This window comes from Armigeres subalbatus, chromosome 3, assembly GCF_024139115.2.
Source record: "Armigeres subalbatus isolate Guangzhou_Male chromosome 3, GZ_Asu_2, whole genome shotgun sequence".
NCBI classification, from domain to species: Eukaryota; Metazoa; Arthropoda; class Insecta; order Diptera; family Culicidae; genus Armigeres; species Armigeres subalbatus.
Genome location: NC_085141.1, coordinates 215,348,998 through 215,364,560, shown reverse-complemented (window position 1 = coordinate 215,364,560; position 15,563 = coordinate 215,348,998). Strand labels below are relative to the sequence as shown.

Genomic DNA, 15,563 nt, shown 5'->3' with positions numbered 1-15,563 from the left:
TATAATATATGAGATCGCATCTAGCAATAAATATCAATTATATAAACCTAAAAAAATTATCGAATTCATCGACGTGTTCATTTAAAGAAGGCAATATCTCCTCCATGGTGCTTATACTGCGTAGACGCGATCATTTAAGGAAGGCATTATCTCCTTCCTTCGCTTTACTCCAGGCAAACGTGTTCAATTGAAGAAGGGTCCATCTACCCTCTTTGTCTTATATCGGGCAAACGTGTTCATTTTAAGAAGGCATTTTAACTCGTCTTCCCATAATACCGGGCGAAGCGATTATCAAAAAAAAATATCCCTTTCCTTCCCCTTATACCGGAAAACGCTTTAATTTTCTATCCTCCTTCCTTATTTTTCCATTCTCTCTTCCTACATCTCACTTTCTCGCTCCTCACATCACACTTCTAGCATCATATTTTCAACTGCTCACTTCTTACTCCATACTTTTCACTTCTTACTATGTACTTCCTTCTCATTTCTTACTTTTCACTTCTCACTTCTCATGTCTCACTTCTTACTTCTCACTACTCACTACTCACAACTCACTGCTCACTACTCACTTCTCACTTTTCGCTTCTACCTTTTCACATCTCACTTCTCACATCTCACTTTTCACTTTTCACATCTCACTTTACACTTTTTACTTTACACTTTCTCACTTCTCATTTCTCACTTTTCATTACGCTCTTCTCACTTCTCACGTCTCACTTTTCACTACTCACTGCTCATTTCTCACATCTTACTGCTCACTCAACCTAATGACGGTTCGACGCAATAGTCTTCAATTATGTCAAAAGCCAATTATGCGACTTTATGTTAAACGACGCAGATTTCTTTTTAAGTTTTAGTTTTATCTGCACTGTGGAAACAATTCGGGGAAATGTTGCATTCGGGGAATTGTTACATTCGGGGAAATGTTACGTTCGGGGAAATTGCATTCGGGAAAATTGCATTCGGGGAAATTGCATTCGGGAAAATTGCATTCGGGGAATTGGTTTTCGGGGAATAGTCGTACAATCTTTTTTTCCATAGATGACCTTCTTTAAATGCGTTTATTGTTAATGGAAAATTTAATCCACTTTATTGAGCTTTCCATTTTTTTGAGGATTTTTTTTCTATTTTTTATTGATTTATTTGTGGAAAGTTTTTTATTTTTTTTGTGAAAAAAAATGTAATTTGTGGGAAAAAATATATAGTTTACGCTGATCGGCTGCGAAGGACTCTGAGCAAAACTATACAAACTATGTTTGTGAAACTGCAAATCTCCCAACTTTATCGGAAGTACACGCACACTCACCAAAGTGCTGAAGGCTTGCAGATTCGGCATCGTAGCACTGCAGATAATGTGTAGTACGTGATCAGGTGGCGAAATAAAAAAAATTACGGAATGAGGATCAAAAACCGGTTCCTTTACTTTACCCCGCGGTTCTCAACCTGGGGTACATATACCCCTGGGTGAACCTTCGCTGGCCCTAGTGGGTACCTCGAACCAAAATGCGTAAAGGCGGATGTGTAAAAATCTCAATAAATCTTTTTAATAAAGTTCTGATAATTTTTTATTCTAAGACTTTGTCTTGTACATAATATGCATGGCGTTCAGTAAATCAAAACTTTTGAACCCTGCTTTTCCCAAGCGGGTGTGGGACAAAAGATCAAAGGCACAAAACGTCGAATAAACAAATTTTCTATGCAATCTACCTAATCGAGACAAAATGTTGAATAATATGTTAAGAATATATAAAATCAAGAATCTAAGGACGAAAGCCTCCATTTGAGAGACATGAAGGTTTTTTTCTGGAAAGATCAGTAACTTCGCTGCAAGTGGTTTGGAAGACATCTTTTAAGAGACTTGGAAGCCTTTTTTTAAAGAGGCTTGGGAGCCTCCTTTCACGAGGCTTAGGAGCCTCACCAAGTAATCATTAGCACTATATTACGCCAAACCACCATATAAGGCCTCTATACGGCTATTTAAAAACTTATAAGCTTTAAAGTAGCACTATACCACTATACCTATAACCGATTTGGCGAAATATAGTGCTTATTGGTTACTTGGGTCCTTTCAAAAGGCTTTGGATCCTCCTTTCAAGAGGCTCAGAAGCCTTCTTTTTAAGGCTCGGAAGCCTTTCTTCAAGGGGCTCGGAAGCCTCCTTTCCAGAAGCTCTGAAGTCTCCTTTCAAGAGGCTCAGAATTCTTCTTTCAAGAGGCTTGGAGATCTCCTTTCAAGGAGCTCGCAAGCCTTCTTGTAAAAGGCTCGTTAACCTAGGAAGCCTACTTTCAAGAGGCTTGGAAACCTACAATCAATAGACTTGGGTGCCTTCTTTAAAAAATGCTCAAAAGCCTAATTTTAAGAGGCTTAGAATATTTCTTTCAAGAAGCTTGGAAGCCGCCTTTCAAAGGGTTTAAGAGGTTCGCAAGCCTACTTTCAAGAGGCTCGGAAGTCCCTATTTAAGAGGCGTTGAACTCTTTTTTTAACAGGCTTGGAAGACTTCTTTCAAGAGGCTAGCAAGCCTCCTTTCAAAAAGCTCGGAAGCCTACTTTAAAGAAGCTCGGAAACCTCCTCTCAAGAGGCTCTCTTTAAGAGGCTTGGGAGTACCCCCTCAAGAGTCTTTGAAGCCTCTTTTGATGCTCAAAAGATGCTCAAAAGCCTCCTTTAAAAGGCTCGGAATCCATCTTTTGGTAGTCAGCTTTCAAGGCTCGGAGAGTTCCTTTCAAGAGGATCGGAAACCTTCTTTCAAGAGGCTCGGAAGCCTACTTTCAAGATGCTCTCTTTACACGGCTTGGGAGTCTCCCTACAAGAGACTTGGAAGCCTCCTTTTAAGAGGCTCGAAAGTCTTCTTTCAAGAGGCTCGAAAGTCTGCTTTCAAGCTGCTCAAAGAGTTATTTTCAAGAGGCTCGAAAACTTCTTTCAAGAGGCTTAGAAGACTTTTCCAAGAAGCTCGGAAACCTCCTTTTAAGAGGCTTGGAAACCTGTTTTCAGGAGGCTTGATGTATAAACGTAGTTTGAATTGAAAAGTTTCATGGAATAACAAACATTTTAGACAACTTTTTGGAGAACCGTATATCCCGTTAGTTTTCAAGTCCGTTTCGCATATATATTGAGAGTTACGCTTATTTTTATTTACGAAATAATAGAGGGGGTACCTCAATGAATGAAAAAGTAGGAAGTAGGAACTAAAGAAAAAGGTTGAAAACCGCTGCTTTAGCCGAATCAACGTCCACTGCCCACACTACCGAAGTACTGATAATGAAAAGGACGCATTCTACGCGCAGCTGGAACGTGAGTACAACAGCTACCCAAGCCACGATCTCAAAGTCATCATAGGTGTTGGATTGGCCAGGATGAGAAGTTTGGTCCTACCATTGAAAACTTCAGCGCACACCGGCTGACCAACGAAAGCGGTCAACGACAAATTGATTTCGCCGCCTCCAAGAAAATGGCCATTCGTAGCGCAGCCTTCCGTATGGGAACACCTGGAGATCATCACTGTAGACAGCATCACAAATCGACCACGCTCTGATTGATGGACGGCACTTCTCTAATACTACCGACATCAGGACCTATCGTAACGCTAACATTCGTATACCATGAGGTTAACACGATGATATATTAATGTCCAGGGAGGTCGAGAATATTTCCAACTCGATAATTGCCCAATATTCCGTTAGGCGGTGTCATGTGGGGAGCTGGGTATAACAGCCGGGGTACGATTTTCTACAGATTCAGTAAGCGCCCACCTGGGAAGCAGTGTTAGGATAGACGAGGATACCTTCGAGTTGGTTGAGAAATTCGTCTACCTTGGATCCTTGCTAACGGCTGTTAATAATGTTAATCTTAAAATACAAAGGTGGATCAACTGTGGAAGTACTACGGACTTCAGAAAAAACCGTGGTCAAAAAATGTCACACCTGGAAGAAATGTATCTTGTACAAAACGCCCTTGAGACCAGTGGTTCTCTACGGACATAAATCTTGGACTATGCTCGATGAGGACTTGCAAGTACTCAGCTTATTTAAGAGACGGGTTCTTAGGACCATCATTGGTGGTTTGCAATAGAATGGCGTGTAGCATCGAACGATGAACCACGACCTCGATCTACTCTTCAGCAACCCTGTATTCAGAAGGTGGCAAAATCTAGAAGGAAACGATGAGCAGGGCAATTTCAAGAATGCTGAACAACAACCCTACAAAGATGGTGCAGGTGCATGCTTCAGAGGCAGTTAGAAAAAGAAGGTGTGGAGCGCTGTGAGTGAGGTGGACGGACCAGGTACATAACGACTTTGTGGCCTCGAACTATGTATGTAGTGTGACGTTAAATTATTCATTCAGTGTTATCTGCTTAGATCTAAGCTAAATAAATTAAAAATGAACTGTTTCAGTCAAACACTCAGCGAACTGGACTATCGAAATTTATAACTGGCGCCTTATGAAAACTGATTATTCCACCACTTATGCGCAGTTACCTTCCCGAGTATTCAATCGTCGATGGGCGTGTGATCTACATCTCCCATCCCCGACGTCCATGGTTCGAACCCAGTCTGCCGCACTTTACTTGTTTTTAAATTAAAACCATAATTCATAAGGCAACATATTGAAATTCATACCGATTCCTAACGTGTCGTTCAACTTAGTGGCATTCGGCTAAATGGCTTTTGGCCAAACAACCTTTCTTCGTTATAATAAATATTAGCGGTGGGTGTTTGTAAGCACAAACTTACCCAATGCAATGGTCAACATTTTGTGATTTTTGAATTAGCTATGGGGCGATATGTAAACAGCTACAAAAACGAATTTTCAAGATTTTCAACCGCTAGGTGGAATAATCACGGATTTTTTCATACTATTTATCTACTTTTAAATAGAAAGTAAAAAATGGCAGACATTTCCTCCCAGCATAACCCCTACGTAATTACCCCTATCTGATTTTTTTCCTAAACACACAATTTATTTGCATTTATTTCCATTTCACATTTTTTCCAAGGAATAAATTTTATTAAATACACAAAGTAAGATTTATCTTTCTTGTTTTCGTATATCTTTCGAGTCCACAATTGCGCACGTGTTCTCTGAGGCAAAGAACTGCTAACTTTGAATCTTATAGCCGGCAAGCAATTAATCACCAACTCGTAAATTGGTATGTTTCTTTTTCACCGACAACAACATTTTGTTTATTTTTGCAATTGGCTTGTAGGCTGCCGTACCTTCGTGTGCTATCACCAGTCCGACATGTTCTTGGGATATGAGAAACCGACCAATTCCCAGGACAGGATACGTTACTGCCTCTCCGGTAGTCTTTGTTGTCTTGTGCAAGCTCGAGAAACACCGCGTGCTGGACGTCGAGTTCTTAAGGGTCCGTCGTCCCTGTTGGAGTCTCGACATTCAGCCGAGAACGAGCATAACAAAAACATGTCACACATATTTCATTTCCACGATATCATAAAATACCTATACACGTTGAATTTAATTTCTTCATTTCGTTTTTATTGCGTTTCATTTCAGATTCAGAACGGAATTGGCGCGCAGCTGCGATGCTCATGCAGGAATTCCACATACGCGAAAAGAAGGAAATTTCATGATTCATGCAAACGGAATTTCTGCCACTACAACACTTGGGGCTGCCGGTGCTGGGTCTTGCAAACTGCTGCATTTGGCACAATGAAAAGCATGGGGCACGATAACGTGAAATAACTCTTCGAAAATTTCCAAGCAGCGTTAAAATGTTTGATTTTAGTTTGAATTTAGCGCACAGTGATTATGGAAGCGATCAAAACGAAAACTCTGCTTCTGTTACAAGTAGCATGTAACACTGCACTGCACTCCGAATGAAATTGTCGATTTAATGGTTAAAGTTGAATTACTTTGAAAAGTTTTTATTTAGAATTAGGTATTTTATATAGGGGAACTGCTCCGTTTTTTATATCACTGAATATTTAGTCGCTTTATTTTGTTAACAAGCGTGCTCACTGCTAAAAAACATTAAAGTAAAAATAAAATCAAATTCCATTTCATTGCTTTGTTTTCCGTGGGATAAATATCGGAGCTATGAGATGAAGTGCAGGAGCAGTAACCCAATATAGCAATATAGCTCATGTGAAAGAGTGATTCAAGCTCGTTCAAACGATGCATTGTTGTATTTACAGATAGTTCTCAAGAATTACTGCGAAAAACCCAATTTCTTGGAAAATATCTAATTTGGTCATAAAATCGACAGTTTCACACGCTGTGAACTGGTGAAGCAAAAGCGGTGCTTGGTCTTTCCAACTGCATTTGGCGTTGAATTCGGAGCATGAAAATCTGAAATAACTATCCGGAAATTCTTGGCAGCTTTGAAACTGCAATTGATTTCAGTGAGAATTGAGTTTTGTTTTGTTTCAGCGCACAGTCAAGTGATTACAGAAGCAATCAAAGCGAAAACTCACCTCCTGCCACTGCTGTGAAAGAAAAGTTGCATTCATTTTTTGGTTTGATCCATTCCAGTGCTCAGGGGGATCGAGTGAAACGGCAGGTGAAGATTTCCCACACAGAAAATTAAGCTCGAATCGTGGAAAAAAAGTGTTCAACGTGGGTATGTGTGCTGATCGGAAAGTGAAAAGCCTCGAAATGTGTGCCAACTACTGGGGCTTAGTGGTTATCCTCATGCTGTGCGGCTTTGCGGCCGATGCCCAGGGGGGTTCCTGCCGGGAGTCCTCCCTCTGCTGCAATGGCCGCGATTCGTCCTGCGTGGTGCAAAAAGCGCCTCTGAATGCGATTATCGAGGATTTAAATGATAAGCCCTGTTACTGTGATCATGCCTGTCTGCGGCTCGGCGACTGTTGCGAGGACTTCAAGTCCCACTGTGGGGGTAAGTGCGTCTGTCGGCTCCGGTCGGCACGATTTCTGGCCATGTACAATGTTAAACTGTTTTCCTACATATCGGATTATGCAAACAGGCTGTATGCATGAATGGATAGTTATCATCGAATAGAGAGATTTCGTTTGAAATTTCCACCAACTGGTGCCATGTTTCGGGGCATTATGAATTATTAATGATAGCTACTGTGGAAGTGATGGAGCTGTAATCCTTTATTCACATCAAGTGGAGGCGTTTCCAATACAAATGTTTGAAACAAAGTTGTACCACAATACCATCAAACGAAGTTTGCTCCAGCATTGTTGAAGGGTCGACTTAGATTTTTACGGCTCAAGTGAAAATCGAATTCATTTAAGCAGCAATTGAAATTGAATTGTCTAGATAGGACTATAAGCTCAAAAGGTATGGCCAAAATTTATATTTTTTTCAAAGTGCACTTTTTTTGAAAAATTAAGCTTTCAAACTTTAAATTTTCTGCAGGAACAATAACATTTTACAGCATTAGGAGTTATCCGTTAATTTTATTTCAATAATATACATTTAAACGAATAACACTGAATCAACATATTGACGCCACAATATACGGTTCGTGGCCACATCTCTTCATCCTTGGTTGCGCCCCTAGCTCGTCAAATCGTTTTCCTAGTCCTCCAACCTAGCTCATTGCGCTTCACGCCATTTTGTATCTGCCGGATCGGAAGCGCACATCATTTTTGCCGGGTTACTTATGATATTCTTCCAGCCTTAGCCGTTTTCTGGATACTGGGTTCACTGTAGAGTTGGGCGAGCTTTTGGTTCATCCTTCGCCGCCTTACACCCACACAACTAAAGATAATCCCAAGTATACATCTCTTGAATGTCCCGAGCAAGGGCGCAGCCACAGAGGGAGATGGGAGGCCAGAAATTGGTGGGAAGCCGATAATTAAAGAAAGAAAGGAATTCCCTTAGTCATATACACCTGGCTTATTGAGATCCAATCATGTACAGAAATAGGTGATTGAAATGCAAAAGATTACCAAAAACCAAGAAAATCCAGGACCCGCAGTATATGAAACACTAGGTGCCATTAAATCGGTGGTTGGCACAGGCATCGAATGCAAGTAGTGTGGCGCATCTTACTTGATACTTGCAGAGCTACACATCCTCCTCGATGAGCATACGTTGACAGAGTGCCACCCGCCACTGGAATCGATCCTGCGCCATTCGCTTCTAGTCGCCCTGAACGCTTAGCGCCCTCAGGTTTCTCCAGCTTTGTGTTCTTTTTGAAAATATGTATCGCGATATTGTTATCGGGAAGTTAATTCTGTGCTTAAGAAAAAGGACGGATCCAGGAAGCTGTTCTAACGATGACGTTCTAAGAAGGACGCAGCTCGGTTTTGGTTCCTGTAATGTCCGGCTACGGCTGAAGTCCGTTTTTGACGCGTGTGCTTCTGAACCCTAAAATAGTACAGCTTGATGCAAATAAATTCGGCATATTTTTTTATTTTTAAAGGCAAAGCCAGTGCATTTTGAAGAATGGGCATACAGAATGCAGGGGGAACAAATCAGTACCGATTATAACAGGTTTTCTCCGGATTTTCTTCCAATTTTATAATCGCCAATAAGCAAAAAGGAGCATTCTAGGAACTTTTTTCAAATTGGCCTAACTGTATTTGACCTTGAAATTTGAATCGACTCATACTCTGTCTATTTACCAAATTTCGTTCAACTGACGTTACTACCGGATAGTCGGCAATCTATTCTTTCTGTTGAGTACATTAGTTGACCAAAATAGTTTGAATTAAGAGCACAATCGCCGTTCCAAATATCAAGGTCAGAATCAATTACGCCCATTTGAAAAAAGTTCCTAGCATTGTCAAAATAGGACTCACCAGAACGAAGCACACAGTGAAACATTAGGTAGTGGCTCCGAAAGTGAATTAGGTCGGATAGGTCGGATAGGTCGGATGAAGCGTTGCTGACTGAGGATCGCAGTGGAAAGTAAAAGCACGCGATGGCGCATCTTCTATAACGTTTTGAATCGGGTTTCCAGATACAAATTTGGTTAGATTGTTCTAATTTGCGCTTTAATTTCATTAAAACAAGCTAAATAGGTGCTGGATTGAATAATTAGGAAGTTTGTTTACGGATCCATAATGCAATTGATAATGGTAGCATAAACAGACGGGGCTTACTATAAGTAAAAGTGAACTCGGACTGGTCATGGAAAGGGTCTCTGGAGCTGCAAAAGAACTAGAACTTTCTAACTTGTAACAATAAAATATTTCATATAACTATTAACTACCGTGTAAAGCTTATGGTATCTTAGACCCGTTTGCACCTTGAGCGCCATCTCTAAAATGGATGAGACATCTGAAGCTTTTTTATCAAAGTTTACTGATTGTTTCGCGAGATCCCGTGAGTACCTCCACAAGTAATCTCATTTAGCTGACCACCGAGAGAATTTAAAGAAAAACCTATTTGAACTGGACACTCGATTTTATTTAAGGAACTACTACCTACTCGTATCGAATCTATACCAGCGGTGGTAGAAAAAGATTCATATAGGCAGCAAATAACAAGGCAGAATGAGATGGGGTGCTACCATTGCGTTCACTAATATAGATACGCAAATTTTGGGGGTTTTTATAAAACTAATTTTTCGCCTTACGTTTTACCCAAGTAACCAGTAAGCACTATATTTCGCCAAATCGGCCATATAGTGCTACTTTAATGCTTATAAGTTTTTAAATAGCCGTAAAGCGGCCCTATATGGCGGTTTGGCGTAATATAGTGCTAATGGTTACTTGGGTATTCTCGTGCGATTCGTCAACGATTGAAATTGGTGAAAAATTTAAGCAGACCTAACTCGTTCGAATAAAGACTCGACAGTTAAAATTTAGCCGAAGTTTATGCCGCAGTTTAAAGATTGTAATTTCTAAAAATCGTAGTGCCGTGCAGGTGAAACTATATTGTAATAACTAGAAAATTATTATAATTAAAGAAACTGTGTATTTCCCTTAGATTGAAATTTAGATCAGGGAAGCCATTTTGAATTTTATCCTTACATGTGCTAATTATCAAGGAGGTGTAAGGTAAGAAGATGTTTTAAAACCCTATCCGTTATGCTTGATGATAAAATTGTGCTAATTCGAATGACCAGGAAAATACCGGTGGTCATCGCGGGTGTGAGTTTGAGATCGAGAGGACCGGACGAGTTCTGTGGTCTAGGAACCCCTGTGCACTGTTGCAGTGCCCTATAGAGCCCCATATCGACGCTCACGAAAGCTTCCCACCGCCACGCGACATCGTTACCTGGGCAGCCACAACATAGACAGAGCTTGCTAAGGGGTTGCATACTCCAAGTGTGCCTGCTCTCCGCTAAGCAACGATATCATCGCGTGTGTGCTGTGCGAGTAGGAACCCAACTCACCTGTAGTGACCCGCAGTGCAAAGGCGCGCGGTGTAGTGCACCTGCTAGAAGCGTGAATTATACTGTACGGTTGCATGCGCATGCTGAACAAGACCACGTGGCCGAAGTCGTCGTTGGATGTGCTGTCCCCAGGATTTTGGGCGTAAGGAGAACCGTTTCAGCAAGGAGTAAAGGAAAGTGCAACGAACATCAAGGTCAGAGATTTTATTGTAATTTAGCTTTAAGATTCAAAAATTAGCCTAGGAAAAGAAACCCAATAGTGGTGACGTCACCTTCGAGCTATCGTTAGGCCTCTGTAAATTGATTGAAAGCAATAAACGGGATTTGAAAACCTAGGTCACCACCCCTTCGAAGGTTGACGAGTTATACAATTTGAATCGACACTGGTATTTTTCAAAAGTGTCTCATTAGGCCTTACCCTTAAGGTAATTTGCTTTCTTGGTCGAATTTGTTCCTAAGTAAGTGATATCAGTTCAGTTGGGTATAATTTTGAAGCCTGTTTGAGGAAATATCCAACCTGCCCTAGAAAAGAGCCTTTGCCGGGCCATTAACAGCCTCAGCAGCCTCACCATTGGTAAGTGGCGCTTAAGCTGCTGTAGGTCTTAAACCAAAAGCATTCGTTTCAAATTCCCGGATTAAATTTGAATGTTTAAACATACAGCTTACTTCCATAAAATCACTGCCAGACAGTGGGGGTTAGTTTGTACACACACACAACCATTCGCCACCATAACGTTCCATAACAGAAAATTACCCACCTTTAAACATAAAAGAATGGAATTTTTAAAGTTTATTTTAATCTTCTCTTAGACATTATTTAAGAATTTTATTATTGACCAAAATCAAAAACTTTTCCAATTCTGAACAATTGAAAATAACAAACAATAGTCAAAGTACCCTGCCAGACCACTTTTGGGCATTATAAGGCCACCGTCTCGTGGGTTTGCGCTATGAGCAATTTATATGGGAGAGTGGCGTAACGCTGATTTTAGAACAACTATTTTGACCAAACTGATTGAAATATTCGATCACCGAGACAATCACTACATCAGGAATTTTATATTCTTTGAAATGGGTGAAAAACAATGTGAAAGTTTTTCCGGGATTTTCCAGGATACTTCGGGGACTGCCGCAAGGTGCACACAATTTTACCACCCAACGACTTTTCCCGCGAATTACGCAAAATTCAAAGCGGTGACATATGTATTTTTATGTTCTAAACTGTTGACACAAGTCTAAAGGATGTGTTTGTTCCATTACTTGTGCGAATAAATTCAGTTTTCCCGGAAAAACTACGAATTTCCCAAGTCAGGTCAATCAAAGTTTCAATACGGAAGTGTGACTCCGGGGAAGGAATAAAAAATATGCAAAAAATTCCATAAATCATTTGGAAGTGTATAATAATAAAATCAATGAAAATCTTTCAGCATAATTTCAATATCTCATAAGTTTTCCCTGGTTTTCCCGAATTTTACATGAATTAGATGGTGAAGCGTTACGAAGCGCGAAAGAGGGAAGCGAAGGAAATATAAACGTAACGTTCCAGTCTTTGACGATCGGTATGATACAAGGCCCTCGGTCGGCGCGACCTACCCACGTATACGAGGGGATCTACGATAATGTTAGCAAGCTGCGCTTTTGCATGTTTTCTGCATGGTCATAATAAATAATTAGGTATAGTATGGGTGCGGAATCAGACATTGCAAATAGTAAGACATTGCAAAATTACGAATTATGAATGAAAATTATGTTTCAGAGACCTACATTATTCTTTTGATCGAGTTATGCTGAATCCTCATACCGGGAATATGAATATGATAAACATTATCAGCTTCAATGAAGCATCAGCTGCCCCTCAGTTATACGATCTTGTCGCACGCACGATTGCAGCGCAACATCCATGCAACACTCCTGCAAACCTTGACATATTTTCAATTGGGCAAAATATGGTCGTGAAACATAACATTCTTTTATGTAATCAACATTACTGCTCTCAATATGAAATTTTAATAGTTAGTCCATTTCCACCGGAATGAAAACATTAGATAAAATTCATATGAAAATTCATATAAGACTTAGTTCATATGAGTAACATAATGATCGCAATAATTTATACGTCTTTTCGAAAATATGTACAGTATTTCATCCTTTGTATGCAGATACCAACGACCGTGTTTCCACAGTTCGACTTTTTATTTTTGCGTTGCATGAAATTGTTCGGTTAGGAAAGACTAGTCGTTCTGCACACGGCTTGCAGAACGGTTGGTTGAGAATAGTTCCCGCATGATAGAATTTCAAATATAGGAAATTGAGAACACATGACTTTAGAATTTTAGGATTTTAGAATCGAGCGAAAAATTAAGCTTCGATATAAAACAAATAAGGCAAATAAGACAAATAAAAAAACAAATTAGATAAATAGGACAAATAGAACAAATAAGACAAATAAGATAAATAGGACAAATAGAACAAATAAGATAAATAAGACAAACAAGACAAATAAAAAAAAGACAAATAAGACAAATAAAAAAAAAGACAAATAAGACAAATAAGACAAATAAGACAAATAAGACAAAAAAGAAAAATAAGACAAATAAGACAAATAAGACAAATAAGACAAATAAGACAAATAAGACAAATAAGACAAATAAGACAAATAAGGCAAATAAGACAAATAAGATAAATAAGACAAATAATACAAATAAGAGAAATAAGAGAAATAAGACAAATAAGACAAATAAGACAAATAAGACACAAATAAGACACAAATAAGACACAAATAAGACACAAATAAGACACAAATAAGACACAAATAAGACACAAATAAGACACAAATAAGACACAAATAAGACACAAATAAGACACAAATAAGACACAAATAAGACAAATAAGACCAATAAGACAAATAAGACAAATGGGACAAATAAGACAAATGGGACAAATGACAAATGGGACAAATAAGACAAATAGACAAATGGGACAAATAAGACAAATAGACAAATAAGACAAATAAGACAAATGGGACAGATAGATACAGATGGGAAATAAGAGAAATGGGGACAGATGGGACAAATGGGACAGATAAATGGGACAAATAAAACAAATGGGACAAATAAATGGGACAGATAAGACAAATGGGACAAGACAAATAAGACAAATAAGACAAATGGGACAGATAAGACAAATGGGACAGATGGGACAAATAAGACAAATGGGACAAATAAGACAAATGGGACAAATGGGACAAATGGGACAGATGGGACAAATAAGACAAATAAGACAGATGGGGACAGATGGGACAGATGGGACAAATAAGACAAATAAGACAAATAAGACAAATAAGACAAATAAGACAAATAGACAGATAAGATAGATAAGAAAAAGAAGACAAATAAAGACAAAAGACAAATAAGGCAAATAAGGCAAAATAAGACAAATAAGACAAATAAGACAAATAAGACAAATAAGACAAATAAGACAAATAAGACAAATAAGACAAATAAGACAAATAAGACAAATAAGACAAATAAGACAAATAAGACAAATAAGACAAATAAGACAAATAAGACAAATAAGACAAATAAGACAAATAAGACAAATAAGACAAATAAGACAAATAAGACAAATAAGACAAATAAGACAAATAAGACAAATAAGACAAATAAGACAAATAAGACAAATAAGACAAATAAGACAAATAAGACAAATAAGACAAATAAGACAAATAAGACAAATAAGACAAATAAGACAAATAAGACAAATAAGACAAATAAGACAAATAAGACAAATAAGACAAATAAGACAAATAAGACAAATAAGACAAATAAGACAAATAAGACAAATAAGACAAATAAGACAAATAAGACAAACAAAACAAATAAGACAAATAAGACAAATAAAACAAATAAGACAAATAAGACAGGAATTCCCGGAGGAACTTCCGGAGGAATTCCTGGAGGAACTTCCGGAGGAATTCCTGGAGGAACTTCCGGAGAAATTCCTGGAGGAACTTCCGGAGGAATTCCTGGAGGAACTTCCGGAGGAATTCCTGGAGGAACTTCCGGAGGAATTCCTGGAGGAACTTCCGGAGGAATTCCTGGAGGAACTCTCGGTGGAATTCCTGGAGGAATTTCCGGAGGAATTCCTGGAGGAATTTCCGGAGGAATTCCTGGAGGAATTTCCGGAGGAATTCCTGGAGGAATTTCCGGAGGAATTCCTGGAGGAATTTTCGGAGGAATTCCTGGAGGAACTTCCGGAGGAATTCCTGAAGGAACTTCCGGAGGAATTCCTGGAGGAACTTCCGGAGGGATTTCTGGAGGAACTTCCGGAGGAAATCCTGGATGAACTTCCGGAGGAATTCGTGGAGGAACTTCCGGAGGAATTCCTGGACGATTGTCCGGAGGAATTCTTGTACGAACCTCCGGAGGAATTCCTGGAGGAACTGCCGGAGGAATTCTTGAAAGAACTTCCGGAGGATTTTCCGGAGGAATTCCTGGAGGAATTTCCGGAGGAATTCCTGGAGGAATTTCCGGAGGAGTTCCTGGAGGAATTTCCGGAGGAATTCCTGGAGAAATTTCCGGAGGAATTCCTGAAGAAATTTCTGGAGGAATTCCTGGAGGAATTTCCGGAGGAATTCCTGGAGGAATTTCCGGAGGAATTCCTGGAGGAACTTCTGGAGGAATTCCTGGAGGAACTTCCGGAGGAATTCCTGGAAAAACTTCCGGAGGATTTCTTGGAGGAACTTCCGAAAGAATTCCTGGAGGAACTTCCGGAGGAATTCCTGGAGGAACTTACGGAGGAATTCCTGGAGGAACTTCCGGAGGAATTCTTGGAGGAACTTCCAGAGGAATTCATGGAGGAATTTCCGGAGTGATTCCTGGAGGAACTTCTGGAGGAATTCCTGAATAAACTTCCGGAGGAATTCCTGGAGGAACCTCCAGAGGAATTGCTGGAGGAACCTCCAGAGGAATTGCTGGAGGAACCTCCAGAGGAATTGCTGGAGGAACTTCTTCAAGAACTTCCGGAGAAATTCTTAGAGGGATTTCCGAAGGAATTCCTGGAGGAATCTCCGGAGGAATTCCTGGAGGAATCTCCGGAGGAGTTCCTGGAGGAACTTCCATAGGATTAGTCTTATTTGTTTTATTTGTCTTATTTGTCTTATTTGTCTTATTTGTCTTATTTGTCTTATTTGTCTTATTTGTCTTATTTGTCTTATTTGTCTTATTTGTCTTATTTGTCTTATTTGTCTTATTTGTCTTATTTGTCTATTTGTCTTATTTGTCTTATTTGTCTTA

The 15,563-nt window shown here is 39.5% G+C and overlaps 1 protein-coding gene across 1 annotated transcript in view; it reads left to right on the top strand.

Annotated features, from left to right (window-relative positions):
* Nucleotides 1-15,563, top strand: part of LOC134219542 (somatomedin-B and thrombospondin type-1 domain-containing protein-like) — a 225,033-nt gene that overhangs the window by 89,419 nt on the left and 120,051 nt on the right. The window contains exon 2 of the mRNA XM_062698288.1: nt 6,485-6,848. Coding sequence (XP_062554272.1) covers nt 6,575-6,848 — 274 coding nt within the window. The 5' untranslated portion in view covers nt 6,485-6,574. The remainder of the gene's footprint in view (nt 1-6,484; nt 6,849-15,563) is intronic.